Raw genomic sequence first — 22,855 nt, forward strand, 5'->3', positions numbered from 1 at the left:
CCATAGCAAGATATGTCCCAAAATGCTAGGATTGTCAGCTCTGGGTTGGGATCAGTCGTATGGCCTGTGTATAGTATAGCTAGGCTTGTCTGGCAACCAGTCAAGAGATGTTTGAACATTGTTTGTCATTGCTTGCATCCGTGTCATGACCCTAGTGTTCCTTGGAGGTCTCCCACCCAAATACTACCCTGTGTCAACTCTGCCTCGCTTCCAAGATCTGATGAGATTGGGTATCACTGCCTGGAATTCTCATGTAGATACCATTTAATATTTATCCACTGTGCTAGATCTTGTGCAAAGTCATAGTTCCCAATCAAATGACAATCTACATTTCTGGGTCACTCCTTCATAAAGTTGTCAAATCCCTCTAGCCACCAGCATCAGGTGCCCATATTTGGTTGGAAACTCCTGAAGATTTTGGGACAGAGCCTGGGAAGGACAGGGACCTCCATGGGGTTAAATTCCATAAGGAAAATCTGTAGTGTGCATGATTACATGGGGCATTGGAGGAGATGTGTAGTTAGCATATTTATATCAGAAACTTCCTGGTATTTTTCAGATAATCAACTCTTCTGATTGACTCAGTTGAAGACCTCCTGCTTCTTTGAGTATACTTCCTCTGTTAACTTTTAGATGAAGGAGAGTTGGTCAGTTAGACTGTCAGAACTATATATCTCTCCTCTCTCTTTATAAAGTTGCTTCTCTTCACAATAAAGCTATTTATTCTTGAAGCAGCTGGTGCTTTCTGCCTTTGCATATTTAAACTTGGCCAACAAAGTCAACCCAAGCATATATTCTTCAGGGTAACTGATTTCTGCAGTCTGAACATAAGCTGTAATTATCAGGGAACCCAAATACCACCAGGAGGGTTGGCATCCTGACTCTTTCATAAGCAACTTTCTGCCATTTTAGCCATCTTAAATTTTAGATTGGATTCTTTGTCTCTACTATAAATTGAATGTATCTATTCAGGTTTCAGCTGGGTAGCTGTTTATGTTGCAGCAAAAATAAATCATAGAATTATAGAGCTGGAAGGGGCTGTACAGGCCATGTAGTTCAGCCCCCTGTTCATTGCAGGATCAGATTTAATCATCCATGATTAAGGCTACTGCTTAAAGATTGCCAGTGAGGGGAGCTCACCACCTCCTTAGATAACCTATTCCACTGCTGAACTACCCCCCCCCCCCCCCCATGATATCTAGCTGGTATAATTCTAAACATAGTTTAAAATCATTACTGCGGGTCCTATCCTCTGCTGCCAACAGGAACCACTCCCTTTCAAATACTTAATGAGAACCATCATGTCCACAAAAACTTATGCCACACTGAAGGCAGCCTAGTGCGTTGTATTGAATAGTTTGAACTTTTTTTTTTACAAGACTTTTAAGTGCCATCTTGTGGTGAACAATGTGACCTTGCTGGTGAATCATTGGGATTATAGGTATGTTTAACCAGTGTCTTTAGCCTTCCCCCCGATTAGCAGAGCATTCATTCATTTTTAATAGTATCGTATCTCGATGTACCTCCCCCCATCTTTACCTGCCTTCTACAGAGCTAGAACATTGGTCCATGGAGCCCAGAAGTATCATCTTGGTAGACATGCTCAACACATATTTGATGTAGGCTCATGTATCTGGCAAACTGGGACTGGCTTCTGTGTGATCGTGATGTATAGAAATTGTGCATAAGGTGACCAGATTGTCCCACTATTGGAGCAACATCTGGGGGTACCTGGCAAATTGTACTTATGTTGAAATTAAAAAAAACATACAATACTATTTTTGCATTCTATGTGTTCTATGAAACTTTTTATTGCTCCATATAGACCAAATTTTTAACCAAGAACCCCCCCCCCCTGGTCAATGGTGTCCCACTTTACCAATGTTAATATCTGGTCACCTTAATATACCTCTGCTTTGAAAGAGAAAATATAGTACAGTGTATTGCCCCCCCCCCCCCACATAGGAAACAATAGCAAGTGTTTATTTATTTAGAAAATTCAAGAGTTCTGAAGGTTGAAAGAGTAGGACTTTCTATTTTTCTTTTAAGGGTGGGGGATGTGGTGTTTGTTTGGGACGATTTGCAGCTTCTAAGTGCAATTGTGATAAAATTTCTGAACTTCTCCATTGCTTAACTGTGAATGCTGCCACTTTTCACTCCTTGAGCAGGAAACAAAATATATGCTGTTAAAGGGGAGTTGCCAACTCTGGTTTTGGAATATTCTGAGCGATTTAGGAGCAGAATGTGGTGCTACCTGTAAATCTCCAAGTTATCTCCCGACGACAGAGATCACTTCCACTGAAGGAAATACTGCCTTTGGAGGGTGAACTCTGTGTCATTTTCTGCTAATAAACCCCGCTTTCCAACCCAGAGTTAGCCGTCCTAAAGAGCCTGGGAAGCATGGAGTTTGGACGGGGAGGGAAATGCCGAGTCCGCCCTACGCAGCGCCATTTCCTCCAGGAGAACCGAAGTGTGTAGTCTAAAAGCTGGTATACTCTATTGCCAACAGTTTAGGCTATCCCTGGAGGGAATGTGAGGGAGTTCAGTGGGGATGCCGAGCCACGGAAGGCAGCTGAACTCTGTGGAACAGCTGCAGTTCCAGGTCCGTCCCTGGAGGGCGGAAGTCCAGTCCCAAACGAACCCGGATGCGGCTTCTCAAAGGTGGAAGGCCTGCCGCTCTAGCACGGCATCATCGTCTATGATTCCCGGAAACCAATCTTTTCCTGGCGTCACGTGACTGGCAGCAAGGGCTGCCGGGATCGGGTTCACCCGGTTCTCTGGGTTCTTCAGGCTCAACATGGCGGTCCTGGGCGGGCGCTGAGAGGCCGGCGGCGGGCGGGGTGGCCGTTGGGAGGGCGGTTGGCTGCGCCGAGGCTCCGAGCCCGCGGTCCTGGGCAGGGATTCGGCTCCAGCCCTGAGGAAGGCGGCGGGAGGAGCGGGCCGGGCCAGGCGGCCCCTCGCTTGAGCTCGGCGGGTTGGGCCGCTCGGTTGGCCGGAGCGATGGCCCAGCGAGTGCAGTCGGTGCAGGAGTTCCTCCAGGACTCGTTCGTGCCTTTGGTGGCCGCGCTGTGCAGCGAGGAGGCGGAGAGGCTCACGCGCAAGAACAACCTGGGCTTCTGCGAGCTGGTGAAGCCCTTCTGCCGCCTCACTTCCGAAGGTCGGTGTCAGCCGGCGGGAGCGGAGCGGACGGGCTGGTTGGCGGGCGGGCGGGCGGGGTGAGCATCCGCCCTCGGCAGCCCCGGCGAGTGTGGGCGCTGGTGGAGACGCGAAGGGAGGAGGACATCCGCGTTTGCCCTCGGCTGAAGGCCGGCAGACGCTGCCTGTCGGGGTTGCCTGCCAAGCGCTACCTTCTGGGAAAGCCGGGTGACTGGCTCACGTGAGCAACGCGATCTTGTTTACTGCGGAGGCGAATGCCATCTTCCTTGGTCACCGAAGACGATTCTCTAATCAGCTTTTGAGCACTGGTTTCAAAAAACAAAAACACACTCCCCTGGCTGCCAAGTGTGTATAGCACTACGGGCAGCGTAGCCAGTCAGGGTAGAACCATTTGACAGTAATGGGCTCAGTTGTTTTGTTCGATTTGACAGGCCAGCTTTCATCAGTCTGAGTGCAAAATGCAACCCAGTTTAGAATATGAAGTGTGTTGGAAGCGTTGTTCTTTTCTGACTTTGGCACTTGCAGGGCATAAAATGATAGAATGTTTTGCAAGCACTGGGCCAAGTTTAAATATTTTAATGTGAGAAATGTGTCTGATCTTATGAATGGTGATTATAAATAGCAACCTTAATATTGCCAGTGAGTAACTGCTAGCATATGCAGATGAGCCTACTTTAACTGCTTTGCTGAAGAATTCCAATATTTTGTAGTTCTTTCAAAGCTTTAGGCTAGTACGTATATATGTAATCACCGATAAATGTATTTTGCATAGGTAAAATTCTAAGGCACTATAAGTGGATGGTTTCTGGTTGATGCATCCTTGCATTAAGGTCATGCTTTCCAATTGGGAATCAATTACAAATTTCAAACAAATATTGACTTATTTGCAGCTTGCTTCATTATAGCAATCATAAAACATTGTAGTTTGGTTCTCCAAAGCTATACTGCAATCCTAAACACACTTTCTAATAGATTTTAAAGGATGTGATTCTGTATATTACTGTTATTGAACAGACGTCTGTTTTGTCATTATGAAATATAGGCTTTTTCCAGATACCTGTGAAACTTAATGATATGTATCATGTAAACAAGCACATACTTCCTAGCAGAGAACTTGTGTGTTATTTAAAGTTGCTCCAGGTAAATATATTTGGATTAATAGTTTAACTGCAAATATTCTTTGCAGTGTGTAAATGTGTATTTCTGCACACACAGATTTTCATCAAAAAACAAACACGTCCAGTTCCCATATCACTCTGAGAATGTAAGTTCTCCTGGTAATTTTTTAATATTCCACACCTGCTTTTAAAAATTTTGTATTGGGCTTCACCAGTAAAAAGGCCTCTGTTAATGTCAGACTTGAATATGTGTGTTTTACATTACATTATAACTTTTTCTACCAATGAGGGCTTATGACTGGGGAAGGCACTGGCAAACCACCCCGTATTGAGTCTGCCATGAAAACGCTGGAGGGCGTCACCCCAAGGGTCAGGCATGACTCGGTGCTTGCACAGGGGATACCTTTACCAATGAGGGCTTAGGGTAGGCAAGGATTAAGACGACCTTTCTCAACTTTATTACTGTTGAGAATCCCCTGAAACATTCTTCAGGCTTCAAAAACCCCCAGAAGTGACACAATCATGCAGAATATGATTGGGAAGCATAGCTGTGTACATGCCCACCTGTGGACCCTCCTCTTTCCACCCTCCCCAGGCCTATCATCAGCCATTTTGGAAGGGGGAGCAGGTCAACATGACTATAGATGATCATATCATTCAATATATGTTTAACAAATTTTAAAAATGTATATATTTAAAATTAACTAATTCCTACCCATTTTGGAACCCCCAGGTCTTTCAAGAAACACCAGGCTTTCATGAAACCCTGGTGAAGAAAGCCTGAACTAAGATGATTAATATCTGTAAACTAAATATTAATAAAATAAAGAAAAAATCTGCTTAAGCAGTATAATTTAATTTAATGATTTAGTCCCCACATCATATACATATAACAGTAAGTATCTTACTGTTTTTGCTGAGTGAACTACCCTTTTGCTGATGAAGGAGGGGGTGGATTTCTGCTGTCTTCACCATCACATGCATGTGCACATCAACCCCCATTTTGCTTCCCCATCCCCATTTGTAGTTCTCCTGAATCCTAGGTTCTTAGTGGGCTGGGGTTAAAAGGGGGAAGTTCCCATTCTGAACTCTGCCTCACTTATGGTTTGTTGGATGCAAGCCATCAAGTGCAAAAGATTGTGTTGGCCCCCTATAGATTTATTCCTTTAAATAGATTTATTCCTTTAATTGTGATACATTCTTCCAGTGAAAGGAGCCTTCCATTGACATGAGAGGCTCTTCAACATCAGAAAAATACTGTGCCTGCGTGTGTGCGCCAGCCGGCGCGCCGGTGCCCGCACCTCCCTCCCTTGCGCCATGGCGCTGACCGCTTTGGGTGCGAACAGCTGCTTTGGACGCTGAAGCATCCAACCCTAAGGCCAAGTTTCTGTAACTATGACAAGAGATAAAGGGATATTGGATGGAGAGCTAAGCAAATATGAAGCTTGCCTGTTTGTGTAGGAGAAACTATTTGGAAACGTATTTTTGTACATTGCTGAATTCCATTATTAAAGAAAGGGAAGGTATTTAATGAAGATCTTCAGGGAGAGGAGATGATATATATATATATGTGTGTGTGTGTGTGTGTGTATGTATATATAGTAGGTAGGTCAATATGAGAGAGGTCAGTGGTGAGGTCTTTTAATAAAGAGAAGAAAACAGGGTAGTAGTGAGAGTGGGAGAATAAGCACTTTTAAGGTAATACTGAATATATGTTTATGACCAGGCACTTTTATGAAACTTTAATGTGTACAGATAAAGTTAGTCTAGAAAGAAACAAAACAGTCCTCAGTTACCTATATAAAGCAGATATTTGAAATTAAAAGTCGAAAATTTAAGGAATAAAATGTTTGAATTGAAGATGTCTCAGATTTTCTATTTAACCAGATCTTGAAGTCTAACAGTGTGTCAAAAGACAAGTTGTTGTTATATGCTGTTATATGTAAATTTAAAAAAAATTAGGAGCACCATTGTTAATTCCCTTAGAAATAATGGACTTGTTAATATTCATAGGTGAGATGTAGTAAGACTTCTGTCTGATTAGACCTGTGAAGCTGCATTGAGACCCAGGTCTTGTGTCAGGAAGATAGTGCCCCCTCCTCGAAACAGCCAGAACATTGGCCACCCCCACTTACATAAGTACCCCATAGTGTACTTATGCAAAAGGGCCTGCAAAAGGGAGCTCCTCCACCAGGCATTTGCCTGAGACCGTCAACAGGTCCCCCCTTAGACATCCCTCCATGGCCTGAACCGGTTTCTCCTCTCAGGGGCCTTGGCTGGGTTTCGTTCCTGTTGTACTGTTTGTGATCACTGAAATTGTGTTATTGGATTGTTGTTTTTGTTGTATTTGTTTATGTTATATACTAATTCATTCCATGTATCCCCCATGTTGTATGTAAACCACCCTGAGCCTTATGGAAGGGCGGTATAGAAAACAAACAAACAAACAAACAAACAAATAAATAAATAGTGCCAAATGCTGGAGGTCTGTTGAGTGGGGATGGGAGGGAGATGGTATTTTCTTTACTGCCACAGTTTGTTTTATGATTGTAAATTATTTTGTCAGGTTTTATAGTGGGGTTTTTAGTCTGTAACTCGTCACAAGCCAGTTGTCTTGGAGCAGTGGGTAACAAATCCAATTAATTAATTAATTTCTGTGAAATTTTCTTCCATCTTTGACTGCCCTATATTTTATTCCAGGTCCAAAGTACCTAGTAGTTTTCTATAACTGAGAACACTTAATTCTTACTTTGAATGTTTAATTTGCAGTGGTCTTTTCAATATTTTTAAAAAATATATCTACTGGAAGGCATTGCATTTCAAAAATGGTTAAAAAGTTATTTCAGAAGGTACTAATCTAACATAACTTTGTTTTCATTATAGTGCACATGAGGGATCCCAACAATCAACTTCACATAATCAAAAACTTGAAAATTGCTGTCAACAACATTATTACTCAGCCTCCTCAACCAGGAGCCATTCGGAAGCTTCTCAATGATGTTGTGACTGTTAGTCAGCCTGCCGAAGGATTAGTAGCTAATGTGATTACTGCAGGAGATTACGATCTCAACATTAGTGGTATGTAACCAGACCTACTGAAAAGTGTTAAAGCCAACAAAGTTAATTTTAAATAGATGCTGATCATATGATTCACTTGTAGGTGACAAAGCTTACTGCTTGAAATTTTTATGTTGAATATTGCATATTATTGGTGTATATGATATGATAAACAGCCAAGTATACAACAAAATCTTAGCATACTGCTTTTTCTGTAACAATCTCTACTATGTTATATACATTTTTATACACTTTTTAATTTTCCCCACAACAGATCACTGCTTGTTCACAATATTGTAATTCTCATGTTTTTAAAGACAGAGCTACATATTAAAGGAGACACAGGGGCTGCTGTTGGAAGTGGCAGCCTATTGAACCTTATCTCCCCAAAGCCTGTAAGGTGTTTAAAAAATGATTTGTATTGTGTCCTGAGGGATACAGTGACTTGCACTACCCCCTCCTTCTGCTGGTTCTTGGCCAGTCTCTGTCCATCAGAAGGCAAGTGAGCATGTGGCAGAGGAGAGGAGCTGCTGCGGCTGTATGGTTACTTCTTTCACACTCTGTCCCTAATGTTGGACAAGGGGATTGGATTCCATCTAGGGCCAGTCCTCATTTTCCTCAAAGATGGTGAGCATCTCCTTGCATGGACTATTGCTTCTTCTCTTCTTCTACTGCCTCATTGTTGCTGAGGAAGTAGTTTCCCCATCTGCCTTTTGTTCTGGTGCTGTGAAGGATATTGGCAAAAGATCCTTAGATCTATATTTCTATAGTACAAAAATCCTCTTATATTCTAATTTTGCTTTGATTTTCAAGACTTTATGTTCTTCTTTACTCTCTAGATTAAGAGATAGCATCAGTACAGTTTATGTGGAATGGGAACATCTGTAGAAATACAACTCTCTCTACTGACTTTTTGTAATATGTAAATAGAAATGTGCTATCTGTATACTGAAGAAGTGAATTCTGTGCATATTACATTTGTTGAACTTGTGGAATAGCTATGGCTATCAACTATTGGATGTTCCCCACACTGCCTTTATTTTTCATCACTAAAGTGAAACCAGTTTATGCAAGTGGTGTTAGCTTGAGTGGAATAATCCTGTGTACGCAGGTATAAATCATGAACTGTTGCTTGCTGGATAATGAGTGTTTTAGTACTTAAAAATCAATTAAAAGATGGACATCCCCACAGCTGTTCCTAATTATGTAGGCCCAAGATTTCATAGTCCCATTGAAGTTATTACTGCCTGATCTTAAACATGTTCAATTAAAAGTAAAATCTGTTAATTTCAGTGAGATTATAGTTGGGCAGTCTGTAAATCATTGAAACAGTAAATTGTATTTTGTTCAAGCAGAGAATGAAACATACTAATGGTGGTAGTCAGTAGAAAAATGCTATGGCTCAACCTTTAATTATGGATTCTCTGCAATAAAACCTAGAACACTCACGGAACTTCCTTATATTGTATTTGTATCAATTTGTGATTTTCCTGGAATATGCTGACTACAGTTGCTGTTCCTGTGGTATTTCTCAAGATAGTGTCAACCTATTTTCCTCCTCCATAGATGGGCAATATTTTAAGCATCTCAATGTACAGAAAGTCATATGATGAAAAAAGCTCAAAATCTGGGAGAAAATTAAAATGGTCTAAGCTAGTGATTTTAACAGTTTTTGAAGTGGTACCACTTTGAAACTTGCTGAAGGTTTATGACCAATTTGCAGAGTAACTTCTTGCTCTCCAAGATAAAACAATACAATTTCACATCTTCTATATACATAAGATTGTGACTATACACTCTGATAAATGCTGACGGTTCCAAAGCTGCCTATTGGTGGAATCTCCTCCCCTCAGGGCCAATTGCTGCTCTTGCTCAGGATTCCGCACACATCCCCCCCTTTCAGGCCTGCTATGAAGGGAGCCTCTAACAGCCTCTGACTGAGGCAAGGGATGTATTTTCAAGAGCAACGCAGGGACACCTATGGACTTATGTGGGCATTCCTTTTGAGAGGGCACGCATGAGGGGGAAAGCTTTCCTCTTCCGTCTTATGGTTGGCTGACAGGGAGGCCAGAGAAAAGCCTCCCCTCTCTTAAAATACTGCTGTGGCTGGCCTTGCCGCTGGAGGGAAGATGCAGCCATGAGTATCTTCACCACTCTCTGAACATTTGAGGCCTACCATACAAGGTTGCTGTGGAGATGAAACATGTGAGGCCTATTGCACAGGGTTGTTGTGCAAATGAAACTGTTTCACATTGGTTTTTGCCTCCTTTTTCATCTGCACAACAACCCTGTGCAGTAGGCATCAAGTGTTTCATCTCCACAGCAACCTGTGTGGTTACCCCCAAAGCAGCCAATTCTGCCTGATTTTTATAGTCTGGAGATGAGCTGTAATTCCAGGATATCTCCAGGCCCCACCTGGAGATTGGATACCTCTGGGTTGAAATATTCTTTGAGGTTTAAAAGTTGGGCCTCAAAAAGTCACTCAATCAGCCACATAGCACCCGTGATCTACTTCATGTCAAGAAACATTGTAGAGAGGAGGTAACGTTGCCTGATAGGTATAGGTTTATGTTCTGGAATTCTGCATTTCCTAGGTATGCTTGAACCTGACTTGGCTCAGAACTGTTGTGCACAGAGAGACCTCCTCATAGGGTTGCTAGCTTCCAAGTGAGGCATAAAACCCACACCAAACCATGAGCTAGCGCCCATTGTATCACAGCACACAACAGGCTTTACTACAAGGCAGTTAATAATGAACAAGTTTAGCATTTCTCTTGTTAACTTTCTACAATGTCGAGCACTGTTGAGTATCAACCTGTGTTTCATTGGCATGTCATTATGGAGACAAAAACCCAAATTTGCCTTTTGAGCTGTCTAGAGACTCTTCTTCCAATTCATCCCCCCCCTCCTGTAGCATCTTAACCCACAGGTTGAAAACCATTAGAGTTCCTGAAACATCAGCTTCATAAATAGTGTGTATAATCTATGCTAGAAGAGGAAATTTCAATATACAGATTAAATTTAGCAGCCTTGCTGATAGTCTTCCAATTCTTTTAAATGTTGCACTTTCTGTTAAACCAGTTGCACACCTCTGCAACTTAGACTGTCTTGTTCCACAAAGTATTAAATTAAGATTCCCCCCCCCCCCAGCTTTCTCATAATTCTAGGGAAAGTATTAGTCTTGGTGTTTCTTTTAGACTGAAATTGTCTCAACCATTATGGCAGGGGTAGTCAAACTGCAGCCCTCCAGATGTCAATGGATTACAGTTCCCATGAGTTCTCATGGGAATTGTAGTCCATATACATCTGGAGGGCTGCAGTTTAACTACCCCTGCATTTTGGGTTGATGTTAAAGAGCTTTGCACTGAGCTTTGTTCTTGTGGCATCCTTGATTCTTAGGCCACTCAAACGTGATTCATGGGCCACCCTGAAACTGCAAATGACTTTGAAAATGGTGTCTAATCAAGTCATGTAAAGTTTTTAAATTCCAGTAATTCCAACGGAAGCTTGTCTCTTTCTCCTCTTAACTTTGGCTGGATTTGTATTTATTTAACTTGTTTTGAGAGCCTCTTGTGGCGCAGAGTGGTAAGGCAGCCGTCTGAAAACTTTGCTCATGAGGCTGGGAGTTCAATCCCAGCAGCCGGCTCAAGGTTGACTCAGCCTTCCATCCTTCCGAGGTCGGTAAAATGAGTACCCAGCTTGCTGGGGGGTAAACGGTCATGACTGGGGAAGGCACTGGCAAACCACCCCGTATTGAGTCTGCCAAGAAAACGCTGGAGGGCGTCACCCCAAGGGTCAGACATGACTCGGTGCTTGCACAGGGGATACCTTTACCTTTACCTTTAACTTGTTTTGAAGACTGCATGTTGGGGGAACGGTATATAATGAGAGACTATGAGCACATAAACTTTGTGTGCAGTTTTAAAGGAACAATGGGTCTGCAGGTTATAAAACCACAATGCTGCTAACAATGTTCAGTTTTGCATCTTACTCTTCTCAATTAAAGTGGCGTTCATGGCATTATCTAGTTTGTTAGACTTGGAAATACTGACTTGCTCAAGCCACCCATTTAACGGTATGACTGATGATGGATATGAACTTTAGCCACTATATCATCACTGTCATAGTTTGATAGCACAGGTTAGCCCGATCTTGTTGGATCTTGGAAACTAAGCAGTTTGTATGTGGATGGGAGATCTTCAAGATAAACCATGGTGGTGATGTGGAGGTAGGTAATGGCAAACCACCTCTGAATGTCTCTTGCTTTGAAATACCCATGGGTTTGCCATTAGTCACTGAGACTGGATGGCACTTTCCACCACCACCATCTCAGATATAACATTAAGTGCAGTTGATTTGAATGTAAGACTTGCATTAAAAGTAACTGGTGGTAACAATCATTGACTAAAACCAGAATGTTGACGTATTAATTTCTTAGGAGAAAAGAACCTACTGAACATTAATAACACATTAAGAATGCAGTCCTAAACAGAGCCTTGTAACTACTAGATACAGGTGAAGAAAATTGTTGATTTTAATTTTTTTCTCACTAGTAAAGGTTTGATAGCTTTGAATATGCTGGTGCTTCCTTGGAACTCGCTGTGATAATGTACAACTTCCTCCCAGCTTTTTTGTTTGGGAACTGCTTCTGGTCTAAAACAAAAGATTTCTGATCAAATATGAATGGTCATAAGTTTTCTTTGGGAAAAGCAAATAAATGAAAGAAAACACACTACTGTATCTTCTGAAGTGAATGGTTTTAGGATGTAATAAAATTGCTACTCATTAACAGCATAAAATGTAAAACATTAGAGCAATCCTAAACAAGGTTATATTATTTTAAGCTCACTAATGTCAGTGGACTTAGAAGGTTGTAAATCTGTTTAGGATTGTATTGTTAGTGGTTTAAGGCTGTATATGTTTTGGGGAAGGTGAAGTGAAATATCTACTGCCTGCAATAAATATTTAAAAATAGGTAATGTTACTGAAAAAATTTACCATGCACCCCAGCTGTTTTAGGGGCTTTAAGAATAACAGAACAGTAATTTAGATGAGAATTGGCAAAACGCAGTATAGATTTGTTACAAATTGAGCTGCTTTCCATTTGTTCATGTTTGGTTCTGAAAAAGTCTAATTTCTAGAGAGGTCACAGAGAATTTGAGCAGGTATCTTAAAATTCTCATCTCAAGTATATTTCATGAGCATGAGACAGGTTACCAAAATCTGAAAGATGAATTATATGTAGTTTACCTCCTTAGTTTAATAATTCCATGTTTTCTCTGTCAGATCGCTCAGTTAAGGCTAGTGTTCCTTGGTACAGTAGTTGGAAAGACACACTGATGGGACTGAACACATCCACGTTTTATTCAGGTATTCTTTGTTGTGTGACTGGTGTGGGTTTCCTAAATTGCCCTCAACTATTCCTTTTTTTTCATGTGACCCATCCACTTTCCCTTATAATCCTACTACAATGTAGCACTTTCTTTGAAATAGTTTTTTTCTGGAAATAAATATTAGTGGTGACTGTATGATTTGTCTTTTGTTATTCACATATTTCTACTCTTGATGTTAATTTAAATCCTATTGTGAGCATTTCTTTTGTTAAAACACAGAAAATACAATTACATCCTTAATGCAAGGTGATTTACTTGGTGAACACTTTGAATTTTATTTTTTGTCTTTCAGAAATAACTTCATTTCTTTTCCTTGTTTTAAAGAAGTATTAGAAAATTGTGGTATTTGGGTGACATAAAATTTCCTTAACTTTTTTGTTTTGTTCTAACAGGGATGATTTAAAATCTCAAGTTGTTTCATTTAACACATTGTTGCTTTTTTAAAGGGTCTTTCATTTCACATAATAGCAAATGCACTGTTGTTACCTATTTGTTGCATGAAATCCAAACAACTTTAATCAAGAAAGCATGTTGGTGTATTCCATTTTCCTAGCAGAAGCTACCATATTATTGCTTAGGAATGGCTTGTAGCAAAAGGCCATTGTACTGTTTTGTTTTGTTTATTTCTTGAATGTGTCAGTATTAAAGGTACTGGCTAGGTGTAATATTAGTGATATCTCTGGTAATGGTAATTCTTTCTTGCCCTTCCTCTCCATTTGTGTGGTACTCAGCCTGCAAAAGTAGACTTTCATATAGTGCCTAACTCCTGTGGGCTCCATAATTGACTCTTCTGTAGTTAAATCCTGCAAAGTGCTTTTTGCATAAGCAGCCAGTCCAAGGATTAAAGCCGAGTTTGGAGATTGTATGCCAGGAGTGAAACTAATGAGTTGGTTTCAGCATCCATGCATGCAGCATTTTGAAAGGTTATTTAAGTATATGTCTTCAAATATTTCCTTGAAAATTCAGCCTACCTTTGTGGTTAAGGACATATGTATGACTAGGAAAAGAGCCCATTGTAACCCAAATACAATGGGCGCTAGAATGGGAAGGACAGGGCAGCAGGCAGTAAGGGAGCTAACCTTACAGGATCCGTCGTTGAGGGCGGGTGGCGGGGGGCAGCGGCGGCGGCGGCGAGGCATCCTCGGCTGCGAAGCGGTCCCGTCGGCGGTCCCTCGGCGGCCATTTTCGAAGTTCGGTCGTAATAAGGGACGGGAGTCCCCGGCAGCCGCACACAGGGCGGCTGCTGGGGGCTCCCTGGGCGCCGGCCTGATGCGGCGAGAGGCCCTTCCTCTCCACAGATATTTTACAAGATGTTCACACTGTACAAATGAGCCAGCATAACCTCTGTGTTGTAGAGAAGATTCAAAGTAATGCCATGATCTAACGTTAAGCAACCATGATCTAACGTTAAGCAACCTTACATATTTATACTACAGTAGCTATGAAACTGGGGTTGAAGCATATGTTGAATCAAATAGCAGCAGTTACTCATATATTGTAAGCATTTATTGTGTGTTATAATTTGTTCTGCAGTTACCTGCACTAGCATGCTATTCCCAATTTCTGTACTTCATATTGATTGGAGTCACAATATTTGGCTTATTCAATAAGAATAAGAAGCATTTCCTTTCATTCTGATTGGATACCTGGGAGAATGGTAAAAGGAAAGAGCATAGTACTACAGAATTATTATTTCATTTTTGAGAATGCTTCCCCTCTTTCCATTCTCCATGTTGCTCCCTTGTTTGGTTCTTCTATGAGTTTGTTGTTTATATCTAAGAATTTAATGTTGTATCTTTAAAATAGATATTATTAACTTGACAAATATTAGCTTTATAGAATTGTGACATGGATAAAGCAAGCCCTCAACCATCAGTTCTCCAGATCCCTTTCTTAAAGCAGCCATTGGGCTTTTGTTGCAGGCATTTGTTTATGTAGTTCTACTCTTGACATGTTCCATTTTTGTGGCCCTAGCCTTGTGGATGTATTCTGTTATAGATGGCGGAAAAGGGAGAAGTGTAATCTGCCATTGCTTATTTGTACAACCATAAAAGCAAGCATAAATGTGGCTGAATTATGTTTTGGGACAGTGCAACTTAATTTGTGTTCTTGAGAAATACTAGGATGTGGGTGCAGTCCATTTATATGTTCATAACAATATTTCTTCCAGGTTCTCATCAACATGTATAGATTCTTCAAAGCCCACAATTTCAAATATCTGCCAGTTTAACTCACATCCTAGATGTCAGTGACAATCAATCAGCCGGTTAATTGTTGGACAGTTTGATGGTTCACAACATGCTCATGTCTGTTTTCAGGAACAGGCTACTTGCAGCCAGATCTTGACCCTTTGTTGGGGAAGTTTTCTCTGTACCAAGCAGAGGTATTTAGGGAGTTAGCTGAAAGTAAGATTCTTCTAGTTTCCCATTCTAGAAATATTGCTGTAAAAAGGAAGATGAGGAAGATGTTTTCCACAGCCTAAGCTCTCAGTTTGGGATGAATGTGTGAAACAAATAAACCAACAGCTTTAGGCTGCAGAGAAAAAGAGAGAAACAATCTTATTCCTGTTTCTTTTGCACTGAGGACCTCAGAAGCATTATATCTGTTTTCCCCTCCCGAATCGAGAGAGTAAGGAAGACTAACAATCTCTTTTTCCTCTCTTTCCCCCCCCCCCCCCAGTTTTGGGAATCTGTTTCTTTTCTCCTCTTTGCAATTGTGTAGCAATTTTAGGAAGTCCATTCCCAATTTATCCCCCATCAGCTGTGAGTTCTCTTATGATCTTCCCTTCTCCCCACCAAAAAACCTTTTCTGTGCCCCAGCACAAGGCTAGGATGCAGGGACATCCTGGGAGATCAGAACCTGATTCCTAATCGGCTGGAAGCCGGTTTCTGACCAGCAGTCAGTTGTAAACTTGTATGTCAGACTGCCAAATAGTTTTAATATGGAATTTGTATGAATCTAATTTGGTTAAAGTTAGTGTCTAACAAACTTTTGTGTTAGTGAAAATGTAGATATTGCATATGACAGGTAGTTGAGCAATAAAGAACTTGGCACTTAGTGTTGCTTGTTTGCTGGATCTGTCATTGTCCTAGTGCTTCATTACATCTGCACATTCTCTGCAGCAGTCATTCAATTTGCATAAACTAAAAATATATAGATTTGCCAAATATTGATGTTTTGTTCTATGTTGGTTTGTAAACAGCAAGTGAAAAAAGAGTCGGACTAAGATCCTGGGATGGCCAGATTACTCCATTTTCTACCTTGCAAGAAAATGGTGGATGGTGGTTCTAAACTCCTTTAAGTCCCAACTGGGGAGAAAAGTGGGATACAAAAATAAATGAAAATGAATGTAACTACTTTGTGTAATGAGTATGAGGAGTAATAAAGACATGCCAGAACTTCTTTCTTAATGACTACTGCTTCACAAATATGTAGTCAAGAGCTTGTTCTCAGTGAATATGATATATGCCACATTCTCTGCTTCTCTTGAACTTACAGAATGCAGCTCCTCATGCTTAATACATGTTTGGTGTTTTTTTTCTGATCACTTGGATCTTCTGGTTTGCACACAGTGATGTATTGAACATGAACATTATGGCCAATATTGTAATGTCCTTGTAAAGATCTATGGTGTGGAGTCACATGTTTTCTATATCTCAAAATGGATATTGCAAATCTAGAAGTGCAAAAGAAGGTGACCAAAATGATTACGGGGAACCTTTAAAGAGTCTGGGACTTTTCATTGTTGGAGAAAAAATTACTAAGGTGGGGACATGACAGAGGTTTATAAATCATGCATGGGGCAGACAGAACTTTACCCACCCCTCCAAAAGAAAAAGAAAAAGAAAAAGAGAGAAAGAAATGGAATTAAATTGTTGGACAGTGAATTTAGGATGGTTATTCACCCAACAAGTAATTGTAATGTAGAATCCACTGTCTGTAGATGTAGTAGTAGCCATGGACATTAATAGCTTTAAAGGAAGATTAGCCAAACAGATCTTCAAGTGGCTACTAGCCATGGTGATTAAAGGGAGGCTCCACATTCAGAGGCAGTAAACCACCGAGTATCAGTGCCAGGAAGTAGGAGGCAGCACCAGTTAAAGAATTTGGTCCCTGTGCTTTGTTGTTGGTTCTCCAGGATAACTTCTTGGCCACTGTGTGAGATGGGATGTTGGGCTTGGTTTACCACTGGATTGATATTTCGCATAAGATTGCCTATGAGAAATGCTCTACCCTGCTCAAAATTCTGCAGTATGCTAAATTTCTCACACTATGATAAAAAATTCCATTCTTATATTTCTTGATATATTTGTTTATATACAGCTATATTTCTAGTTTATGAATTGCACATGTATTAGCTTTACATTAGACTGGATAATGCTGCAAAATTGTGTTGTAGTAACTGATATTATTGTTAGGTGTAATAATTTTTCAGTACTTCTCAGCAGTTTACCAATAACATTGCTTGTTTTTTTAATCTTAAGACTTCCCATAATATTTATTGAACTTATTTCAGCTACAACTCCATGGTTTGAGGCTTATCGAGAGAGCTTTCTTCAATCTATGCCAGCATCGGATCATGAATTTTTAAACCACTATGTAGCCTGTATCCTTTGAAACTGAAAGTGTTTAGGATCTTAATATAAGATGCAAACTGAATCTCTTTCTAGCAGAGTTTTGATAGGTAGCTTGTGAAAATGCCAAGAGGCTGCAAAAATATTCTATTTATGGTATTAATCAGGAATAAGGCAGTGCTGTAATTCTTCAGGTTGTTTTGTAATCTCTGTGGCTATTTGCTGCATATTACTGATCATGTGTTTTTTAATAGCTACTTGATTAGACAACTTAATTCCAGTTTTATAATTAAAGTTGTTGCTAAGTATTGTAGAGAAATTAGCATAATCTTCTGATTTGAAATGGCATTCCTTTTGTGAGAACTCTAGAGTAAATACCTTGTAGGTTGTTTCATGTAAAGCTAACATAGCAGTTTAACTATGATGTGAGCTCATATGGCTTTCACAGCATCAGTGTTCGCAGTATTCAACCTGGGTTAGCTGCCATCTATTCTCAAGCTGTTTACTAGAGATAGAGTGCAGTTACATGGTAGCACCCTGTACTTCATGAACAGCTTTTAGCTATTACTTAGAGGTAAGTCTACCAGTTTTTGAAACAAATGTTATTATTATTCTTGTAGTATCATCAAAGGGACCCAGTGCACACATTAGTCTTTAGTTAACTTGTACATTTGTGGCTCATCCTTAATGTCAATTCAGGTATGCTTGTTGTGTCATCTAGTGAACCAGAACCTGTGGAACAGTTTCTAAAATTATCACAAGAACAACATCGAATTCAACATAGTAATGAATATTGTTATCCCAAATGGTTTATTCCGAACACACTCAAATATTATGTGTTGTTGCATGATGTGAGTGCAGGGGAGGAACAAAGGTGAGTATGGTTAATTCTGAATTTGCTGCTATGGAGGTTGAATCCCAAGGTGGTTTCCAGCCAGGGGAAGAGGGGAAGCTAATTTTCACTGAATCCTTTCCCATTGCAGACCTCCAGTTTCTGTCTGCACTGTTTCTAATTGTTCTCTGCTCCCCTACCTTGAACACCCTTTTGATACCCCCCCCCCCTTTTCAGTTGTGGAAAGTACTGGAGTTATGGCTGAAGAAAGTCTTGGAGTCAACCTACTGTTTGTGCGTACAGATTAACATGATTTTATGGAATCGAATTAGACTGGCAATGTAGATGAAGCTCTTTTATGCCTTAAATGAGTTTTGTCATAATAGAAATCATCAATGGTAGGACTTTGCTACCATAAACAGCCTGAAGGAGAAAGCAGATGGGTTTGTCAGTGGCTTAAATTTAAATTGGACAGCTTGGACTTTGAATGAATGAAAAGCTCTGCCTCCTATTAAGAACCTCCTTAGTGGGGGAGAGGTTAATACCACTACTTTTTCCAGAGTATGAATCCAGATATGTCTTTGAGGTCCTTAATTTTAGTAATCAGAGTATAAATGTGATTTATTATACATGGGCTGCATTCAGGCACACAAGCAAATTTGTTGCTGTGCTTATATTTGCTGGCTCCACTGGAAAAAATATCGCTATCTCTTTCTTTGGTTATGGGGTGCTTTTTCTTTTAGATGTTCATTGGAACTTCTTTATACTTAAGTGTTCAATATTCTTATTCATGTTTTCCTGGTGATATATTATCTTTCTCCGTTTGTCATTGTTAACCCCTTCTTTTTTCTCTTATCCTGTTCTCTTTTCTTCATTTAAAGCTTATAATAATATCTTAATTTTCTGTAAGTGAACTTTTCCATGTGTGCAGTACATTTCTTAATTACCTAACTTTGTTTTGACATCTGGTTCAGGACAATGGGAATGATTGTTTATGCTCCAAGTTTTAAATCAATAATTTCATATTTATGTATCCTGAGCTCTCATCTTGCTTTCAGCCAAGTTTCTGTTCATTCCGTGTTACTTGTGTTTCATTATTTAATCTTGTTACCATAGTGAAATCCAGGAATGGACAAAAGGTAGACAAATGATAAGTGACCATTGGCCATTTTCTGATGGACCATCTAATTCATAGTTAGGTTTCCTGTAAAAAATGTTGGCTAAATCTTTATTTGATGCAGCAGTAAGCTTATGGTCTTAAACAAGAGTGCATAGTCAAGTTCATGATGTGTGAGTGATTTCTTAACATTAGAGAGACTCTGAGTATGCATTGTTGCTTTGTAATGCAAAATGCATTGGTATACCTTAGCTGTTCCAGTTTTTTAAAAAGGAATAAATATTCAGGATTGAAATCAGCTCACATCAATACGAGTAGTAGTTACTAATTTTATGTATCACTGGCTGCTGTCCAGTCTATTTACTGTAGTACTTTTGAGAAGGGAGTTTTCTTTGAAACTTTGCTCTGTTAGCTGTCAATAATGAATATAATGTATATATATTAAGATGTTCTTTAAAAGTTGAAGCAGAATTTCACAGATATGTACATATGCCATATTTAACATTTTTAGGGCTGATTCAATTTATGAAGAAATGAAGCAAAGATATGGGACTCAGGGATGCTACTTACTTAAGATAAATTCTCGGGGGTCAAACAGAGGAGCAGATGAACAGATTCCTGATCCTTGGAGTCAGTATCTTCAAAAAAGCAATATTCAAATCCAGGTATATTTTTTGTATCATGTTAAAATTCTTTTCTCACTTGTTATATATTTTTCCTCACTTTGTTTTCTTTAGTAGATTATTTTGCCCTGGTGCTGGTGGTATGAAATTCCTCTTCTATTACTGCTATCTACTGCTGGTTGTTTTTAGATGCCTGATTGGGAAAGCAGTTCTACCTATAACTAATAAAGTCACATGTTTTAGTTCTCTTCATTTGACTTTTAAATAACATGATTAATGGCAGCTGATATCTTTGAAAAGTGGAGCTGCTAAAGTGATCCTTCATTCTGCTAAGCCACTTCTTCTGTAACTTCTCTAGATTCCATCAAGGGCCAAACAAATGGGGCATACAGGCCAAGTCTCTCTCTCTTGCTGCTGCTGTCCCACACTATTACTCAGATGTTTGCTGCTTCTGTAGGAGGAGACTTCCTTCAGTCACTGTGGCTAGTAGCCATTGGTGGATCTTTCCTTCATGAATCTGTCAATCCCCCTTCTAAAACTATTTCTGCTCATTTCTAAGCCCTAGTAGCTCCCTCAGGGCCAGCAACTGAACGCCAAATGCTGGTCCAGAGGAGTTTGAGGACTCAAAGCCGTAGAATGACTAAATTCTGGATCCTGGACAGACCAAGAGCATTAAAGTTTGTGGAAGGTAGGAAATGCTGATCCGGAGCTTGGGAAGACTGCACACTTCAACTATCTTTTTGAGGATCAAAGGCCAGCAAACGCAAAACTGGATTGTCCCATGTTTGAACAGGAAGTAGACTGTAAGATGAAAATGCTGCTAAAAATGTAACATCAAATGTAATATCTAAACATTACTGTGGCAGCTATTTCAGCTACAACTCTTAATTTGTGTTGAGGTTCATAGTAGCAATCTCAGGTATTTGGTGACTGCTACAGCACTTGTGTGAATATGATGCAGTGTGTGAAAACTGTATCTGTGGGATGATCTAGTTGCAGCATTTATGTAAAGCAGTACAGCCCCAAATCACATTCCAATACTGGTGGCAGCATCTTAACACAGCCCGCGGTGCCGTGGGGGCCGCGGACTACATAAAGCCGTAAGGGCTTAGGTGGAGGAGTTAGGGCGGGCTCTGTCCGGGATGAGGAAGGGTGCCGATTCCCGCCCTGCTGACAAGGGAGCAACTGCGCGGCTCGCAGTTGCTCCCTTGCCGGCGGCCAAGGGAGCCCCCGCCAGCCGCACTGCGCGCGACTGCCGGGGGCTCTCTTGCCTAGCGCCCGCTGTATTTTTATGACAGCGGGCTTGATTACTAATATGGACATCATTTCAATCCTTTGCCTCTGTGTGCTTTCAGAATAATGCCATATTTTCACAGATAAGTTATAAACTATGCCAGGTGGGAAGTCATATCTGTTGCAGAAGTGCACCAGCTTCCACTAGAAATTCTTTTCCCATTCCTGCTGGACAGCTGTATTGCTAAAGGTTTAGATGAAAGGTTCAGCTAGATTGATCTTTGTTTTTATCAAATTTGTCCTGTCTTTACAGGCACATCACGTGTTTTCAGCCGAGCTAAAGGCTATTTTTCTTCCTTTTATCATTCAGAACTTACTTGGGTTATGTTGGTTTCATTCTTTCCATTAACTTCTGGATGCTTTAAAAAGAAGCATGGCCTTGGGTACCTTTCTTAAGAAGATCTCTAGTTGACTATTCAACATAGACTTTTTATTCCTCTTTCTTATCCATGCTTAAGAATGTACAGAGTACTAGCTCCTTGGGCAGGATGCATGATGCCTACTATCTATCTAAATTTCAAATACGTAGAATTTTACGTTTTTCATGAAATAGATTTAGAATATATTCAGTAGGATATATGGAATGTTTAAAGTTACAAAATACATAAAATATTATAATTGGGGAACAATTCCTTTGGAAAGACATTAACACTTCAAATATTTTAGGAGGCTGAAGTTCTGTTTCTTGTTGTTTTTTATCCTGACAGGAATCTTGTGAGGATGGCCCTTATACAGTAATTTCAAATAAGAATACAGATCACTTTATACCACTGGATGAGTTAGGAAATGATTCCAAAGGTATACATTTTTAATAACAATTCAGCTTTTAAAGTCAAATAATCATTTGAATGCCACATCCTTAATCTTGCTATGACTTCATCAAGTTATAACTGTAACTGGCTTAGTATGTGAATAAAGTTTGAACTGTGAGCTAGAAGTCATTGATTTCTACTTTGTTTGGCTACAGCCTCATTATATGGCCTCTGTATCTCAGCATCAGGCCCCCAAAGTAATATGGCTTTAAATAGTGTAAATTCTGGCTTGTTTTACATGGCTGTTGGCCTGGATCTTTTGTCTCTTCCCGTATAAGTGAAAAAGCTGCCTTCTGTCATAGTAGGCCTTCTTTCACTTGAACAAGCTCCTCACTTAGTGGAAGGCAGCTGTAGGATCCAGTTCATTGTAGGGATTACTGAGGGGGTATATATGAAATACTTTGAGCTTTTAGAAAAATAGTAATTATTCATTGTTGTATGGCTGACTTCATACGAAATTACTGAAGATCTTCAAAAGAGCTTTTTATTTAGCTTTTGCTTCCCTCTGAAATTGTCTTCTGAGGTCAAGAGTTGCAGTATTGCTGTGATCAGCTAATAAGGGTCCTTCCAGCTCATGTGATGCCCAGGTTATGTGTTCTGATCTGCCTTTTGCCTTCTATCATGATTATACTCTTTCAAATAAGATGCAAAATGAGGCTGTGTGCTTTATAAAAATACAAAACGTTTAGCAAAAATTGAAGAAATACAGACATTGGAAGAATTTTCAAATTTAATGTGACTATGGGAAGAAGTTGCTGCCCTTGTAAGCTGGATCAAAACATATAGTCACTGTTAGTCATCTGGCAATTTCTAGATATAAAGCCAAAACATCAAAGTATAATGGCTTATTATAGCAATGGAGCATAATATTCCTTTCATA

The 22,855-nt window shown here is 40.1% G+C and overlaps 1 protein-coding gene across 8 annotated transcripts in view; it reads left to right on the forward strand.

The window, feature by feature from the left end:
* The first annotated feature begins 2,762 nt into the window (after positions 1-2,762).
* Positions 2,763-22,855, forward strand: part of TRAPPC8 (trafficking protein particle complex subunit 8) — a 61,355-nt gene continuing 41,262 nt past the window's right edge. For 4 of the 8 annotated variants that reach the window (XM_077352523.1, XM_077352528.1, XM_077352525.1 and 1 more), the window contains exons 1-7: positions 2,764-3,157; positions 7,158-7,352; positions 12,618-12,701; positions 17,241-17,330; positions 17,998-18,172; positions 19,759-19,912; positions 21,871-21,961. In XM_077352523.1, the coding sequence (XP_077208638.1) occupies positions 3,001-3,157; positions 7,158-7,352; positions 12,618-12,701; positions 17,241-17,330; positions 17,998-18,172; positions 19,759-19,912; positions 21,871-21,961 (946 nt within the window). In that variant the 5' untranslated portion in view covers positions 2,764-3,000. Of the gene's footprint in view, positions 3,158-7,157; positions 7,353-12,617; positions 12,702-17,240; positions 17,331-17,997; positions 18,173-19,758; positions 19,913-21,870; positions 21,962-22,855 lie in introns of all 8 variants that reach the window. The other 4 variants (XM_077352527.1, XM_077352529.1, XM_077352530.1 and 1 more) reach the window with 2 other exon arrangements.

Source organism: Paroedura picta, chromosome 9, assembly GCF_049243985.1.
Source record: "Paroedura picta isolate Pp20150507F chromosome 9, Ppicta_v3.0, whole genome shotgun sequence".
Lineage (NCBI taxonomy): Eukaryota > Metazoa > Chordata > Lepidosauria > Squamata > Gekkonidae > Paroedura > Paroedura picta.